Below are 17,725 nucleotides of genomic sequence, written 5' to 3' on the forward strand. Positions count from 1 at the left end.
CAGGCATAGTGCTGTTATGAACGTTTTTGTATTTGTTTTAGTGAACATATGTAGACATTTCCACTGGGTGTCTGTCTGGGAGTCAAATTGCTGGATCACAGGGAATGCATGTGTTCGGATATAATAAATGCTGCCAAAAGCTTTTCCAAGTGGTTGCATCGATTGACAGTACCTCAACAATTTACTTTCCCAGTGGGTGCTGCTTGCAGAAGAAGACTGCAGGAAACACTCCAAGGACACTGGAATCCTTCTCCCTGAGGATTTTTCTGTAAATCAAATCTTTGGCAAGGCGTTAACAGCAAGGAAGATCAACCACCCCATGTTTCAGGCAGCTCTTGCTCTCAGAAAGAAGGGTAAGGACCCAATACTGACCATTTCCCAACTCAACCACATGAGAAACTCTGGCAGGATTAGGTCAGAATACATCTAAATGTGTTTTGAGATCGCAAATATTCAGGGCCTTGATGCAAGCTGTTCTTAAAACATAGCCTCAAAGTAAGTTATACCAAATGGCAGAAAGCTGCACTATCAGAATGGCTGGGACAATGAAAGAATTTTATTACATAAAGCGATTTATGCCAGCGATTTACACCAGTGAGCAAAATTCTCTCCAGTTGACCCAACTTCTTGTTACAGTGATTTCAAAATAAAGCATTTTAAGCAACTGTGATTTTCTCAACCTCTGGTTGTCACAGTGATGAGCTATGAGTTGGCTGACCTAAATTTAGATGGTACCAAGTGGTGTCATGTCTATGACACAAGATCACATATCATGTTAGTTCACTAGTCGTTTATTTAGTGTCAGAGCTCGGCTCTTCCTTGCAAGTGTGTTTGAAATCATTGCACCCACTTATCAGTAGACTTACCTGACTGTGGCTAAGCCATCTCATGTCCATATTTCTAACTCATATCACGTGGAGAGTGTCATACCATCGACTCAGCTGTGTCTCATTCCCAGTATCTCCTGGTTCTTGCCCTCTCTGGTTAGAGAGAGAAAACCAGAGGGTACTGCTGTCTCTAGTTACATTTCTCCAGTTTTGAAGTGGGAATGCAGCTTCTGGAGGCCAGGGCAGGTGTTTTGAAATGCATCTGCGGTAACACAGAGTGGAAGGGGTGCTGGAGTGGCAGTCCGGGGACGGGGTTCTGGGCCTGCTTGGCTCTGCTCATCATTTGTCTGAGCTTCTGGATTGCTCATTGGTAAAAGTGGGATGGTAAGCTCTGACCTGCCCAGCCCAAATGTGGTGAGGATCAAACGAGCTGACAACTATCACAACCTCATGCTCTATGATTGAAAGAAATGAAGGGATGTAGCATCTCCAACTGGGCTTCTGAAAGCCTTGAATGCACACGGTTGGCTCACTCAGGTCTCTGTCAGGAGGTGCTTAAGAGTGAAAATGATTCCTTTCCAGCTTGTCAATTTAGGTAGTCAAACATCAGGAGGTTGAAGTTCATGAACAGACCCCCATGTGGCCCTCCCAGAGCTCCTCAGGCAAAGCTCTGTAGCTGGTCATTCACTGGTGACTTCTTGCTCAGGATTTACGACCTGCATCCTCACCAACAACTGGCTGGATGACAGCACCCAGAGAAGCAGCCTGGCCCAGCTGATGTGTGAACTGAGGCCGTGCTTTGACTTCCTGATAGAGTCATGTCAGATCGGAATGAGCAAGCCCGATCCTCAGATCTACAAGTATCTGCTGGACACCGTGAAGGCCAGCCCCAATGAGGTACATAGTAGATGCTTCCTTTCAGTGGAGCAGAATGTTCTAGAGATAGTGCCATCAAACAGAATTGAGGAGGAGTGGGCAGGTGGGAGATACCTGGGGCCTGGCAGGACAGTTCTAGGTCCAGCGGCAGGTCTACTTCTCCCAGGCCAGGACTCTAAAGGACTTTACCGATCTGTAAAGCCAGATGCCACCGCTGTGGCCATGCAGGTTCTATCGGATTTGAGCAGCCAGTAAAGGAACTGTGGAGCCAGAAATGGCGGGCCATTCCGTTTATTAAAGTCTTGTAATGGTGGAGGAGCAAACAGGCAGGGAAGACTGCTTCCCTTTCTCCCAGGGCTCCCAAGCCCCTCAGCACAGGACCCCACCAGCCTCAGCACTCCCCAGCCAAACAGGCCAGGCTGAAATCAGGGCTCCCCAGCTCCTCAGCTCTCTCTCTCTCTCTGCACACCTCAGCAAAACAGGTTGGGGACAAAAACTCCTTCTCCAGCAAACAATCGCCTCTCCCAAGCAGGAAGGCAATCAGCAATTTGCAATCTGCAACCCTGAGGGCAAGCACCCCAGCCTTCCATAGACTATGCACACATGGCGTGCTGCCCCAGTACAAGCGAGCAAACCTAAAAAACACTTATTACAAACTTGTTTGCCTAACACCATCCTCTCTAGAAAGTTCTACCAGAGGTGGGCATCTGACCCCTTTCTGTGGCTCTACAGACCTGGATCTAAATAGGTATTGTTGAAAGCTTATAGACCGGCTGCCTTAGTTTACCTGTAAAAACACATCAACCTGAGAGATTTTTTTCCAGGACCACAAGGATAGTCAGGGTCATCCCACCAAAGGGTGAGCACGAATGGGCTCCAATATTGCAGCAGTCCACTAAATACCCCTGTGCCCCTAAGTCCTGTCTTCATGCTATCTCTAGATGACACATTGTGTTACCCTACTCTAATCTTCAAATAGACAGTTGGGCCAGGCTTAAATTCCTTGCCCTGATGTTTCTTGATGGCCCTACCTCTCCCACACCTGATCAAGGGAAATCCTGAGCCCCACCGCTGGGGTCCTCACCAGGCTCAGTAACACTAGGGCCAGTGGTGGGACTCAGCCGGTTCGCACCAGTTCAGCAGAACTGATACCTAATTTTTTGTTGAGTCCAGTGAACCGGTTGTTAAAACGGCACCTGTAATCTGAGTTCTCTCTCAGGTGGGCACCTGGGCAGCCGCCCAATGTGGAAATCACAAATTTGTATTCCTTACTCTTTTTTTTAACGTTCATCTGCACAACAGCATATTTTAAGCACCCATAGTAATAATGTTCATTCCGTCCATCAGTAAAAAAAGTTGCAAGTGAGGACACCAATCAAGAAACAATATGGGAATATCTTAAATAACAGTTTTATTGTTTTTTGTCAGGTATTATTTAATATTTTTCATTAATATTTTAAAACTTTCTTATAACATAATCTAGTTTTGTGTACCTTTTTTATTCTTATGTAAGTATTAAATGCATGAAATAATAAACTATCTTTTGATATATTGTTTTTTTCTATTTAACACAGTCATTTGGGCAAAGAACCAGTTGTTAAATTATTTGAATCCCACCACTGGAGAAGACCCGACCTTTCTCCTCTAAAACTTTGCTCCTGCTCTCCTCAGTCCCTGGGTTAAGCATTATATCAGCACTCTACATGTTAGTTTGCATATAAATGTCTTTTCATTTAGGGCTTTTGAGTTGAATGAGCTGCTTTAGAAATCTAGGCCTGCCCTAATCCAAGATTATACATAAATGCACCCATGCTTTCTTCTATAACTCTAAGCACTGTTTTCCCCTTTATTATTATTTTTTCTTCTTTTTCCAAATGAGAGAAGGAGAAATAGAGAGACAAACTCCCGCGTGTGCCCAGACCAGGATCCACCTGGCAAACCCTGGCTGGGGCTGATGCTCTGCCCATTACAGGCCATGCTCACAACCAAGCTATTTTTAACACATGAAGCAGAGGCTTCATGGAGCCATTCTCAGTGCCCTGGGCTGATGTGCTTGAACCAATCAAGCCATGGCTGCAGGAGGGGAAGAGAGAGAGAGAGAGAAAGAGAAGCAAGAGGGAGAGGGGTGAAAAAGCAGATGGGCACTTCTCCTCTGTGCCCTGACCAGGAATCAAACTCAGGATATCCACATGCCAGGCTGACACTCTACCACTGAACCAACCGGCCAAAGCCTGTATTTTCTTATCTGCTTTTATTATAGTTCTTTTCTTGACATATATTTTGCCGATTCATATGTGTTGGATTTTCTAAATGAGTTAATAATATCATCCTGATAATTTCCATTCTTTAATCTTCTCACAGTTTCAGAATTCAGGCTGAAACCAGGAGGTGTATGTGGGAACACGTATATCTGTGTGTTTACATGATGCTTATGTAATTAAATGTTTTTAATTTTAAGAGTAAACAGTTACATGGAGAGAAAAATTATCCTTAATCTCATCATCATAAAACAGCCACTATTCACATTTTACTGTGTTTCTTTCTGGCATTGACCCTCTTGCATGAGGTTTGTTTTGATTGAAGTGATGCTAGTGTTGGTGCCATTTGGCTTCAGGTTGTTTTCTTGGATGACATGGGGGTTAATCTGAAGCCAGCTCGTGAGTTAGGAATGGTCACTATCCTCGTTCGCGACAACGACACGGCCCTGCAAGAACTGGAGAAAGTAACCAGGACACAGGTAACTGCCCATCTGTGCTGGGTTGGGTATCCTGATGCTCACCTGTGTTTCCACGCACAAATCAAAACAAATCAGAGGAGAACCCGGTGTTCAGGCAGTTCATTGCTCCAGGTGTGCTTCCCAGGCGGAGACCTCGTGGGTGGGAGTTCATTACCCATGGCCATCATCGTGATGCCCTTGAAGAACATCTTGTTTCTTTCTCTGCAGTCAGTGCACAGAGAACTGATGCTCTCTCTGAGACCAAGAACCTACAGTAGTCAGGAGAACCAAGCCAAGAGTGGGGATTTCAGAGCCGCCCAGTTTTGCCATTTGGAGTGAAGAGAATTTAATTGTCAGGTCTGGCTCTGTGCAGGTAGGGAGCACGGGCTGCACCTTGTGTGCCTGGTCATGCCACTGGCACTCAGGTGTAGGTGTTCGGTTCCTCCTGGTTCATACCTTTATGCCAGTCTGAAGGAAGGCTTTTAAGTAAAACCTGTCCTTCACATTAAGGATGCAGTGTCCTTAAGGATCCTCCTGGTAGCTGCCTAGGAGTTAACCTGCTCTGCCAAAGCTGAGGCACCTTTTGTTCAGCTTACCTAAGATCACCAATCTCACTAAGTCCAGGAGTGACAGTTACATAAACCTCCTGCATAATGCTGTGCTTTGCTTAGGGTTTATCACTGTAACGGGAGAGGAGGGAGGAGGGAGCCCATACACTTGATTGAGCTAGATGGACTTCAAGGGCATCACAACAATTTTCTCAGAAAGAATTGTATCATTTCCTAGGGTTGCCATAAAGTAACACAGACTAGGTGTCTGAGATAACAGCCTCGCTAGGAGACTAAAAGTCCAAGATTTAGGTGTTGGCAGGGTTGTTTTTTTCTGAGGCATTTTCCCTGGGCTTGTAGATGGCTACCCCCTTGCTATGTCTTCACACGGTCCTCCCCTGTATGTGTCCTACTCTCCTCTACTTACAAAGCCCTCCCTCTGTGTCCTCATCTGAGGACACCAATGCAGACTCTTAAAAGGAGGTGGATTCCACAGTGTGTGTCCCCCATTTTAGAGGTCAGAGTCCTGGCTGGCTGTGGAGAACTAGTCTTCCTTGAGTTGCACCTTTGGGACTAAAAATGAGAAGTTCAGCGATAGGAGTCACTAACATGAATATGTTCGCTTATGCGTGCTCAGCATCCAGTCCTTTGTCATCTCTGTCTCAAGGAAACTGACACCAATAAGTTACAGAAGCCCTTGAAGCATGCTTTATTCAGGAATTTTCCCATTTTCTTCGATGTTGTAAAAAAATGTGTTCTCTGAGCCCCTGGGACTCGAGGATAGATGGCAGCCTGCAGGCAGGAGACCTGAACTGCATCCTCTCCCCCAAAATCCATTTGCTGAAACTCGAACCCCCAAGACCTCAGAATGGGACTGTGTTTGTAGATGGTACCTTTAGAGAGGTAAAATGAGGCCATTTGGGTGAGCCCTAACTCAGTATGACTGTTGCCCTTATAAGAAGAGGAAATTAGGACACAGACATGGGAAGTCCATGTGAGGACAGAGCAAGCAGGTAGCTATCTAAAAGCCAAGGAGAGAGGCCTCCAGGGGAATCACCCTGCCAACACCTTGGTCTAGGGTTTCCAGCTTTCAGAATAATGAGAAAATAAATTTCTGTTGATTCAGAAATTCAGTTTATGGCACATTGTTGTGGCAGCTCTCGCAGACCAGCGAAGGCACAGAGACTTTGATTTGGCCCAACCATGCCATGGCAGCATGTGGCTCGCTGCCAGGGAGCCCTGTGTTCCTGGTGGTGTTCAACGAGAGCCTGGGTGTGGACACTGTAGGAGCTGCCGTAGAGAAGAATTACATTAACCGAAGTCTGGAATCTCAGTGTTTTAGAGCAAGTGGTGTTTGTTTCTTGCTTACGTGAAGCAGTTAGTGGCGGCCAGGGGCTTTGCTTTGCACAGCCATTCAAGGGCTCAGTTGATGGAGGACCCACTAGCATCCACCTGTGGTTCCTGAGGTCACACCAGGCACTCGGCTAGAAATAGGGAGAAGAGACTGTGGAAGCGCAGGTTGGGATTTTCATGGGTCAGGCTGACAGGCCGTGCTCTTCGGTCTGCATTTCACTGGTCGGAGCCTCCGTAGAACTGAAAGGAAGGCGAAGAAATGAAGCCCAGCAGTGTTCTAATCAAATAGAACCAGTCTGTATTCTCTTGCTTTGGTGTTTGCTAAATTGGCCAATCGTGGTGCATTTTTCATCACTTTGAATCTCAGTGTTCAGAGCTATATAGTGAGATGGTGCTACCGCAGGAAAGGATGATGAGTTGGTCAGCCACTGGTAGGACTCGGGAGGCCATGCAGAGGTGATCTGTGAGCTTGCTTCTGGGGCCAGCACTTCGGAGGTTTAGAAACTCACTCTGAGAACTTCTCATGGAAGGAAGCTGCAGGTGCCTCTCTCATTGTGTATCAGTGTCTCTCTCACTGTGTATCTTCTATTTGCAGCTTCTCCAAATGTCAGACCCTCTCCCAACCCCATGCCATCCAAGTGATGTGAGCCATGGGTACGTGCCAATAAAGGTAAGTGAGCACGCTCTCTCGGTCAGCTGAGTACTATCTCACCAGGTCACCTAAAATGACTCACAGAGACATTTGTTAACTGTCAAGGGTAGTTGAATAGCCACTGCTTATAGGCCAGTTATACTTCCCACAAGTATCATTTCTCAGAAATCAACAAGATGTACGGGAGGGGTGTGGTTGGGGGAAGGGTATAAAGAGGGACAAATATAAGGTGACAGAAAATGATTTGCCATTAGGTGATGGAGATACAACATAATTGACTGGAGTCAAATGATGGAGTGATGTTTGCCTGAAATCTACACTTATTGATCAATGTCACCCTTTTAAAATTAATTTTCTAAATTAAAAAAAATCAACAGAAGACATGGATCATGCGTTGGGATATGCAAAACATTGTGACGGGAATTGTCATATTCCCAGGAAACAAAATGCTACATGAGGTCTTGAATAGCCCAAGGGTACCAGCCTGCATTCGTGTCTGACCTGTGTTCTGGGGAGAGTGTTTGTTCATCTAACTAGTATTTATCAAGCACTTCCTCTATGTCAGTGTAGTGAATTGTAAGACAGCCATGCCCTCAGGCTGTCTCAAAGATAAAGAGGGAAATGGTTGTTAAAATGCCCAGTGGTTGAGGCTATGGCAGGGCCAAGGCTGTGTGCAAAAGGGCCCTGGCTCCTGACCTGGTCAGGACATAGAGCAGGACTTTAGAATATTTTCACAAATTCACTTTGGGATCTTTTTTCATTTGTCATTCACCCCATTTAAATGGGAAGGGAGCTCAACCTAGGTCAGCTTACAAGCAAGGCAAAGCCCAATAGTCACTTTGAAGACAGATAGAATCAGATAAAATCAGTCTGAATCCTAGCTCTGTCACTTACTAAATTTGCCAATTTACATACATTTCTTTTCATTCTGAATCCCAGTATTGACAGCTTTATAACAAGATGATGACAATATAGTTGACTCTTGAACAACACTAATGTTGGGGCACCAATCCTTGCATAGTAGAAAATCCACATACAGGGGATCCTCGGGTTACGACACAGTTCTGTTCCTATGACAGTGACATAACCTGATTTTGGGTGTAAGTCGAAACACACCCTAGCCTAACACACATGAAACACTTGAGCTTTTAATAGCCCACAATGGCGTAGGTAAGCGTACTGGGGGACGCCAACTCCCTCACACTCATATGCCACGTTACTGCATATCCTTCCGCCACGCTCAACCAAACCAGCTTGCTCACGTAGTCCGTAAGTATGATGCTAACAGCGTAAGACAAAACACTCACGTCTCAATTTTTTTATGATTTTATGGGAGTGAGCGTCGTATATCAAGACTGTCGTAACCTGAGGACCCCCCTTTATAACTTTGACCCCGCCAAAACTTGACTACAGCTGGCCCTTTGCATCTACAGATTCCTAGTTGCAGATGGAAAAAGCTGACCCTTGAACTGTACAGGTTTGTACTTCGCTTATATGCACATTTCAGATCTGTGTGGTGCAAAGGTCAATTATACTTCCTTCAGTGTCCTTATAAGAATTCATTGAAATACGGCATGTAGACCACACAGACTTAGTAGCTGACAGTTCCATGCTCCGTAAACAGTAGCCGACGAAGAGGAGAGCTGGCCTGACCTGTGAGGTCTGGAGACCCTGGGGAGACCTGCTGCCCTGGAAGATAACCCTGCAGATACCTATTGAGCATTTGTTCTTAGCTGGGCACAGAGAGAAATATGGAGATGAATGGAAGGTCTTTTAAGATCTGAGGAATTTTATGGTCTTCTGAGAAACATTCAAAGCCCTTGTGGTTACATCAAAGGATGAGATCCATGTCAGAGAGCAGTGCCCCCGAGCACTCTGAACAGGCTCTGAGGGTGAGAATGCAGGCAGCAACAGTCAGTGCCGGTGGTGGGGCTCAGCTGACGTAAAGTGGGCATCAAAGAATGAGTGGGCACTGGAGCGTAAAACAGTGGAACTGGAAGCTATGGGTCAGCGTAAGTGCAGCCCCTCCTATAACCATGGGTAGTCCTAAAGGGGGTGAGCATTTCATAAGGTCCCTTCAGACCTCATCTCTATACTGATGAAGAGTGAGGAGCTCTGCCTGGGGCTGACGTCTGGGCTGTAACCCATGGGCAGGATTGTTCTTGTCATCCTCTTGATGCCTGCATATCCAGACAGTTTCAATAGCTTCCTCATTTGATCTTGAAGGAGGGTGGTCAGAACTGCTTTACCACCACCCCCCACATCCACCTCAAATTCAGGAGCTGGGGCAGTGACCCCTGGGGAACCCCAGTTGAGCCCAGGCTTGGGACGTGCTGTTGTATTCATCTCCACTGGATGCTCAGGCAACCCAAACAGGGTGTAAGGGATCTTTTCCATTTTTTGGCCTTAATGGCAATTTTATTAACATATCATTTAAAGGATGGGAAAGCACAGGCATTTGCTGAGCTACTCACCTGAGTCAAATATGAAGCAGCAGGATGAGCCTTAGTTAGGGTCCATTTAGAACAGAGGCAATAAGGATCATCTGATTGGACATCAGCACTGTAACATTTTTTCAATATAAGGAGTATGGAATTAAAAGTTAAATTCCCTCCCTTTACCAAGTGCTAAGGGGAAGACTGTGGAACATATTCTGATAAAAAGATTGTAGCCCATGAAAGGGTTCATGAAAGGTCAACCTAATGTTTTCTTGGGCAAAATGGCTTGTTGGGAATCATGATCCAAACTTCTAGTCTGGGACACCAGCTTGGAGAGGTCTGAGATGCAGCTAATCAGAATTGTCCATGTTAATTTCTATAATGTGAAGCTTATTTTTCTCATTCATTTTCATTAGAAAGCTGGATATATGTATGTTTGGGGAATAGACTATATTTTGACTACATATTGCTTTGTTGGTTTGCTTAGCCCCCACCATAATAGTCAGAGGAGGCTTAGGGCTGTCACAAATAACCCCCGTTTTCACTGGTTCAATGCCAAGTCTGTTTCTTGTACAACACAGTACAGTGGGTGAGAAGTGGGCTCTATCCACGTAGTCATTAAAGCAGACAGTCTCCTTCCTTCTACTGGTTCCACCTTCCTCAAGGCCCAATCCATTCAGGTGCAATCAGGAAAAGAGAGGGAGGACCAAGCCGCGATGCCCAGATGCTGCATGCGTTTCTTCTGCTCATATGCCATTGGCCAGGACTCGGTCACTGGCCACGCCCACTGCAAAGAAGTCGGGGGGGGGGGGGGGATCTGGTAAATGCCACCATGTATCAGGGAGAGGAACACAGATACTGAACCCTACTAGCCTCTGCTATACCCGTTAGCCCGGAAAGTACTAGAAGTGTAGTAAACTTGAAAAATTTTAAATTCAAGAGATAGCCAGTTTTTAATCATGGTATTCTGCATGTTAACATGAATATTATGTTCTGAACAACACCACTCCCAAGTTTTAAATATTGAAAATATGACAGATCCTACCAGAAACTAAGGGTCCTTTAAGGCGGAGGTAAAGTTATTTGTTTTTGTTTTCCCCCAACATTATAATCTTTTCAAGTTTCTTATACAAATTATAGTGAAAGCCACTTGTTCTTATTGAACAGTTTAGCCAGCTGTCTCTTTTCAGACATCTTCTAGCATTGGGGTCTTAGGCTGAAAAATCTGGGTCATAAAGGATCTGAAAATTACACTAAAATAGCCCGGACAGTCTGCAGAGGGGGCCTGGCTCCGCCCAGCCTGGCGCGTGGCCACGCTCTGCTCACCTCTCTCTTCTACAGCCGGGGGTGCGTCTGCATTTTGTGGAGCTGGGATCCGGCCCGGCCGTGTGCCTCTGCCATGGATTTCCTGAGAGCTGGTTCTCTTGGAGGTACCAGGTAAGGAAAACTGATGGAGGTACGCCCCAGTCCGGGTGAGGAAGGAGAAAGTCTAGGTGATGTGCCCCAGCCTGAATGTCACCGAGAAGCGGAAACTTTAGTGGACCATCGTCTCCAAAGTATGGCCATGATACCTCGTAAATGTTGGGGCTGGAGATTACTCTAGGCCTTAGAGCTGTGCTAGCCCATGTGCCACCTTTGCACATTAAAAAAAAAGAAAAGCAGACTTCTTTAAGACACTCTGCCACTTGCTGGAAGTCTTTGTAACGATTATAGAAATCTGCAAGGTCTTTGTTGGGAAAGGTGCTTTTTTAGATGCGGCATTAGATGCAGTGCACAAACCCTACCACTATCCATGGTTGTCCTATCCAGGTGGGCTCGTTCCAGCCCCATGGGGAAGATACCAGGTCATGTCATGTGGTACTTAGGATTGAGCCATTTATAAAAATGGGGGATAGAGGAAGCAAAGAGGGAGTGTCAGCCAAACATTTATAAGACCACATTGGAGTGTACCTGAATTGTTTGTTTTCTAGATCCCAGCTCTGGCCCAGGCGGGCTTCCGGGTACTAGCTTTGGATATGAAAGGCTATGGAGACTCGTCCACTCCTCCTGGTGGGTTAGCTGGCTTATAGCTGTCCTCTGTTGGTCATGCCTTCTGATTGAGCTCTCCCACTGCACTGTCTTCCCCTGGAGCCAGGTCAGAGCAAGCAGTTCTTCAAGGGGGTCTGACATTGCACCTCCACTTTCCTGCAATGTCCTCTGTCTGCACAGTTTGGGTCTCAGATGTCTGCTTATACTCGGAATGAATACAGGAAGTCCAATGAATGGACTGTGCCCTGAGGATGTCTCCTGATGATTGGTGGGGATGTAGAGTGTAGGATGTACGATTCAGCTCAGAATATTTTTCAACCTGCAGAACTGAAACTCTGTACCCAGTAAGCAATAACTTTTCATTCCTCCTTCCCCAGCCCCTTGCAACCACCTTTCTGCTTTCTGTCTCCATGAATTTGACTACACTAGGGACCTCACATAAGTGGATCAAACAGTATTTATCCTTTTGTGACTGGCTTATTTCACTTAGCATAATGTCTTCAAAGTTCATTCATGTTGCACCATTATTGCCTTCTTTTTAAAGACTAAGTAATATTCCATTGAATGGATATACCATATTTGTTTATCTGATCATCCATCAATGGACACTTGGGTTACCAGCACCTGTTGAGTATTTTGACTAATGCTACTAGCAACATGAATATCAGTTTGAGTCTCTCTTTTCAGTTCTTTGGGTTATATATACCCAGAAGTCAAGTTGCTAGATTATATGGTAGTTTATAGGGCAGATTCTTTACCCAGCATCTATGGATCCCAGTGGGAGTCTTTCTAAGGATGGGTATCAGGGGGCCTGTGCACCTCTGAGAACACATGTGGATTTATGAGCATTTTTTATTTTGATCAGTTTCAGAAGGGTCCTCATTCCAAAACTTTAGAATCTCAGGTATGGAGTCAGAAACGTGAAGCAGCCGCCCGGTGTGCAGCAGAACTCCTGGTCCTCCCAGTGTCAGCGACGTTGTTGGCAGTGTTGGCTTAGCGAACCAACTCCGGTGCTCAGTGAGCCAGCCCAGCTGCTCAGCACCCCTTTTCAGAGTTGCTTCCCCTATAGTCATTCACAGCAAGCCTGTTGTGTTGAGTTTAAAGCCAGCTTACATAGACTGAGGTTCTTTCTTGGTCACTCAGGTGGCTACCAGCCAGGCCTCTCAGCTTGTCAAAGCAGGGGAGTGCCGCTATAATTAGTCCCTAAATGTTACAGTGTTGTTTCAACAGCTGCTTACAATGCTGAATGTTGCAGAAACATTTTAGACAAAAGGACAGCCTTCAACCCACACATCCAGGAAAGGCATCTAAGGTTTTAAAATTTTTATTAAAATGTCTGTTTTTAGTCATCTATAGCGCAATCTTCCCTGAATCCATGAGGCATAACTTAGTAATATAATTTATCATTCTAACTAGAACACTATTAAAAGTCAAAACAGACATCATTAATAATAGTGGACATAAACTGAAACTGGGACTTATAGTCATACTCTGATTATAACTCTTTTTATTAAAAACATCCTCATAATTTACGTATTACCTATTGTTGGAGATTTTGTATAATATGAATTCTAAAGCCAAGCATAATGATTTTGAATACATACACATCCAGTTCAGATCATTTGTGTATACATTTCACATCATTTGTTAATAAGTTTTAAGTAACAGTTTTTTCCCTAAAATTGTAAAGCCCTTGTCCCATTGTTTTCTAGTTTCCCTCATTGCTTCTGAGACATCCCATGCATTCTCATCCATAAGCCTTTCTATATGACCATTTTTTTTTGCTTCTTTGCCCTTGACACTTTAGAATCTCTTTTTCATCTATTATATTCTAAAATTTTATGAATTGTGCTGTTATATACATCTTTTTTCATCTACTTTACTGGATACATTTATCTTTCCATTCTTGGAAAATTTTCTTGAATTTTTCTTCAGGTCCCCCTCCCCCTTTTTTCTTTCTGGAATTGCTATTATTGTTAAAATATTCATACTACTCAAAACGATCTACAGATTCAATGCAATCTCTATCAGAATCCCAGTAGCTTTTTTTTTTTTTTTACAGAAAAGGGAAACACAATTCTACAATGCATATGGATCCACAAAAGACCAATAGTCAAATTAATTTTGAGAAAGAACAAAGCTGGAGGACTCATACATCCTGGTTTCAAAATATATTACAAAGCTACATTAATCATAACTATGGTACTGGCATAAAGACAGATATACTGACCAGTGAAACAGAATATAGAGCCCAGAAATATATCTGCACATAAGTCAACTGATATTCAACAAGGGTGCCAAAAACACACAATAGGGAAAGGATAGTCTCAGTGTTGGGAAAGCTGGATACACACATACAAAAGAATGAAATTGAACCTTTATCTTACAAAAAAAAATCAACTCAAAACAGATCAAAGACTTAAATGTAAGACTTGAAACTGTAACTCCTAGAAGAAAATATAGGGGAAAGATTCATGACATTGTTCTTGGTAATGATTTCACAGACATGACACCGAAAGCACAGGCAGCAAAAACAAGTGGACTACATCAATCCAAGAGTTTAATAAGTTTTTTTTTTGACAAAAGACTTCTTTTAGTTTGCTGATAATTTTTAATCATGCAAATTAAATACATTTTATTTTATTTTATTTTATTTTTTTATTTATTTAGTTTTGTATTTTTCTGAAGCTGGAAACGGGGAGGCAGTCAGACAGACTCCCACATGCGCCCGACCGGGATCCACCCGGCACGCCCACCAGGGGGCGACGCTCTGCCCACCAGGGGGCAATGCTCTGCCCATCTGGGGCATTGCTCTGTTGCATCCAGAGCCATTCTAGCGCCTGAGGCAGAGGCCATGGAGCCATCCCCAGCGCCCGGGCCACCTTTGCTCCAATGAAGCCTTGGCTGTGGGAGGGGAAGAGAGAGACAGAGAGGAAGGAGAGGAGGAGGGGTGGAGAGGTAGATGGGCACTTCTCCTGTGTGCCCTGGCCGGGAATCGAACCTGGGACTTCCGCACGCCAGGCTGACACTAAATACATTTTATTTTTAATTGCAGAAATAGAAGAATATTCCTCTGAAGTGTTATGTAAGGTAAGAAGACTCCTTGGGTAACATCTGTTACATCTTTTCCATCTTGGTATTTTACTGATATAAGACAAAAGTGTGGGTGTTCATTTAAAGCCTAGGAAAGCATCATTTTACAGCATTTAGGTATAAATTCTTACTGGAAGTTGAGATGACATTTCAAATGATAGGCAACATTTGGTGCAAGAGGCAACCAGAGTCATGGGGAAGTAAAGTAATTGCCTGAGCTCAACAGCTAGTAGAGCCAGGTCTGAACCCTACAATAGCTTCCACATCTCTGCTCTGAGCCACTCCACCATATTGTCTTTCCATCCTGGGAATTTAAAAAAATTACTATCTTTTGGTAGAGTTGCTGGTGGCCAGACTCAAGGCTTTGTGTATGGATTGGTGACTATAATGGCATTCTTATTCTAAGATAGGCATAAGCACCATCGGGGGGGTGGCCCTTATGTCAGAGCTTGCACGGGGAGGATGGGGCAATGGTGAGGATAGCCCGTGACCCAAACCTCCTAAGAACAAAAGCAAAGGCTGGAGGGGCCAAGGGGAAGAAACAGAAAACTTACTAATTACACTAAAATTACAAAAAGCTACTATCTCAGTCACAGCTCTATCTGGAGCTTCCCCCCACCCCACCCCAAATTCAGCCCCATACGCAGCCTTTGCATCTCATAAGGGGAGTGTAGGCAAAAGCTTGGTTTCCAGTTAGGGTTCTTTTTTCTTCTCAGTTTCCAAGTCTTTGCCTCTTCCACTCTGAGAGGGTGCTGGAAAGGGAAGGAAGGTAACTGAAAAGCTGGTGAAATGATCAAGCGCTGTGTCAGTCTTCTTGGGCTGCCATAACAAAGTACCATCCTGAATGGCTAAGGCAACAGAAATTTATTCTCTTGCTACTCTGGAGGATAGAAACCTGAGATCAAGGTATCATCATGGTTTTATCTGAGGCTTCTAGACAAAGCTTAAAGACAGCCTTCTCCCCACATCTTCACGTGGTTTTTCCTTTGTATGTGTCTGTATCCAAATCTCTTCTCGTAAGGACACCAGTCATATTGGATTAGGGTCCACCTTGATGGCCTCATTTTAACTTGATCACCTCTTTAATGACCCTATCTTCAAATATAGTCACATTTGGAGGTACTGAAGGTTAGAGTTTCAACTTATGAATTTTAGGGAGACAAAATTTAGTCCATAACAAAGGTAGACACAGTAGTTCTAATGTTGGATACAATTTCTGATTTTTTATGTGTGTTTTCTTTCTTAGGACATGGTAACATTCCTGGATAAGTTGGTAAGTAATAATTTGGAACCGATCTCTTTGGAGAATTCTGTTTGGGTCCGGGCAATTAAAGACAAGAGGTAAGGCTTTCAAGGTGTCAGCTGTTGGAGCCTCCAGGCAGCAGCAAGGACAGGGAAAGGCACACTTTGGGACAATGGGAGGCAGGATGGTTGACCAGAAGGAACTACAAAGACAGAGATGGCAGAGTTTGGAGGACAGGGTAGAGGTGAGCTTGTTTTGTTTTTGTTTCATGAAGAGCATCTTCCAGGGAATACAATACCTTCTGTTGGCTTCAGTCAAGAAGTTTGGGAAACTATCGTATAGGCTAATATTTTACAACTATTTGAAACGTACATTTCAAAAAGTTTTTAAAACACCTAAAATTGAATGCCTTCATTTGACATTATTTGGAACGTCCAACTCAAAACCAAGCAACAGCGGTGATGTTGTGAACGTGCTTTTGCAGAGCCCATGTACTATTCCTGTGGTTACAACGCAGTGACACCTCGCCCCCACCCTCAGTTAGGACCCGGTGCAGAGGGAAGACGCTGTCAGTGGAGGGGTAGCCAAGGGAGCGCCTCAAAGCAGTGGACTTACCACTTGTTAAGTGGATGTGAGAGTCAAGGGGAGAATCTGATAGAAGGAGTTTCAGTACAACAGCTAAGCACAGTGCCAGGCACGAGTAAATGAGGCAAAAAATGCCATGGTTCCTGACTTGTGCAGACACTCAGTCCCATAGAGTTGGCAATGAAACTTTTGAGTATTCCGGGGACATCTAAGAGAACATAGCTCAGTGTGGTCACCCCAGTCCTGTTGCTATAATGACCTTATACTGCGTGGTCAGTGGAGTCTCTAGAAAGTGAATGAAGGTTGGGCCTATGGAGAGCACAAGGCACTAGGCTCTCAGCACCTCACCCCAGAAACCTGCCTACATTCATCTCCCATCTTTATCCTTTGCTAGGGCATCCCTCAAGCGGTGTTCATTGGCCACGACTGGGGAGGCATGCTGGTGTGGAACATGGCTCTCTTCTACCCTGAGAGAGTGAGGTAATTAGGCAGCAAGCGATAAGGATTTGGGTACAACTGAGACTGAACTCCTATTAGAACCCTTCTTTGGGTCTTGAACCCCAGAAAACTTCTGAAAACAAATAAGTTACCTGGAAAGATACCACCTTAGCTCCTTAGTGCCCACTGACACATTATCAAGGAGGGCTTAATGTCTTAGGAAGTGGGGCCTGTCCCAGTTACTGGCAGTAGTAGGACAAAAACTTCAGGGACAGAGTATTCAGTGGACATGCAGGAAAATGCTGGTAGACTTCGGAGGGAGTGGAGAAGGCAGGCAGCAGGCTGTTAAAATGATAGAATTAAGCACCAGGAGAGATTTTCGTCCTGGTTAGGGAGTGAGAAAATGTGGCTTCCAGTTTTCCCTGAACTGGCTGTGTGACAAATCACTCCACTCATTAGACCTTGGTTTCGTCAAGCACAAAGTGGTAATGGTAATTCCTACCTGACTATACAACCGGCAGGATGCTGTGCAGATGTCCTGTTGGAATGGTCTTTAGTGACCATCCTTACGTCATTCATGATTACTCTTAGAATGGCATTTCTGGGCACCGGCAGGAGCTTTCCGGTGATGAGTGTTGAACATGGAGAGTCAGGTGTTCTTCTGCAGCCACACTCCATTGGAGCTGGCAACCAGAATGAAAACTTGTCTGACCTTCCGTTTCAGCCTGGGATCTTAGCAAATTAAATAACCATTATCTTTATCAGCCATCTGTACTTCCCTATCCAAGCCAGTTACTCTTTATGCGGCTAAGTTTCTAAGAATGGAAACATTGGAGATGTTGGTTCAGTGCAGCCCCACCTCAAATGGTAGAATGGTATCAAAGACTAAGAAGAATCAAACATTTTATAAAATATTATTATAATGTGT

General features: G+C 44.6%; 1 protein-coding gene across 1 annotated transcript in view; it reads left to right on the top strand.

Moving 5' to 3' along the window:
- Positions 1–17,725, top strand: part of EPHX2 (epoxide hydrolase 2) — a 77,087-nt gene that overhangs the window by 25,968 nt on the left and 33,394 nt on the right. Inside the window, exons 3-11 of the mRNA XM_066278571.1 lie at positions 194–353; positions 1,534–1,724; positions 4,318–4,440; positions 6,916–6,990; positions 10,752–10,847; positions 11,381–11,459; positions 14,494–14,528; positions 15,778–15,804; positions 16,754–16,839. Of these exons, the coding sequence (XP_066134668.1) occupies positions 194–353; positions 1,534–1,724; positions 4,318–4,440; positions 6,916–6,990; positions 10,752–10,847; positions 11,381–11,459; positions 14,494–14,528; positions 15,778–15,804; positions 16,754–16,839 (872 nt within the window). The remainder of the gene's footprint in view (positions 1–193; positions 354–1,533; positions 1,725–4,317; positions 4,441–6,915; positions 6,991–10,751; positions 10,848–11,380; positions 11,460–14,493; positions 14,529–15,777; positions 15,805–16,753; positions 16,840–17,725) is intronic.

This window comes from Saccopteryx bilineata, chromosome 1 (genome assembly GCF_036850765.1).
Source record: "Saccopteryx bilineata isolate mSacBil1 chromosome 1, mSacBil1_pri_phased_curated, whole genome shotgun sequence".
NCBI classification, from domain to species: Eukaryota; Metazoa; Chordata; class Mammalia; order Chiroptera; family Emballonuridae; genus Saccopteryx; species Saccopteryx bilineata.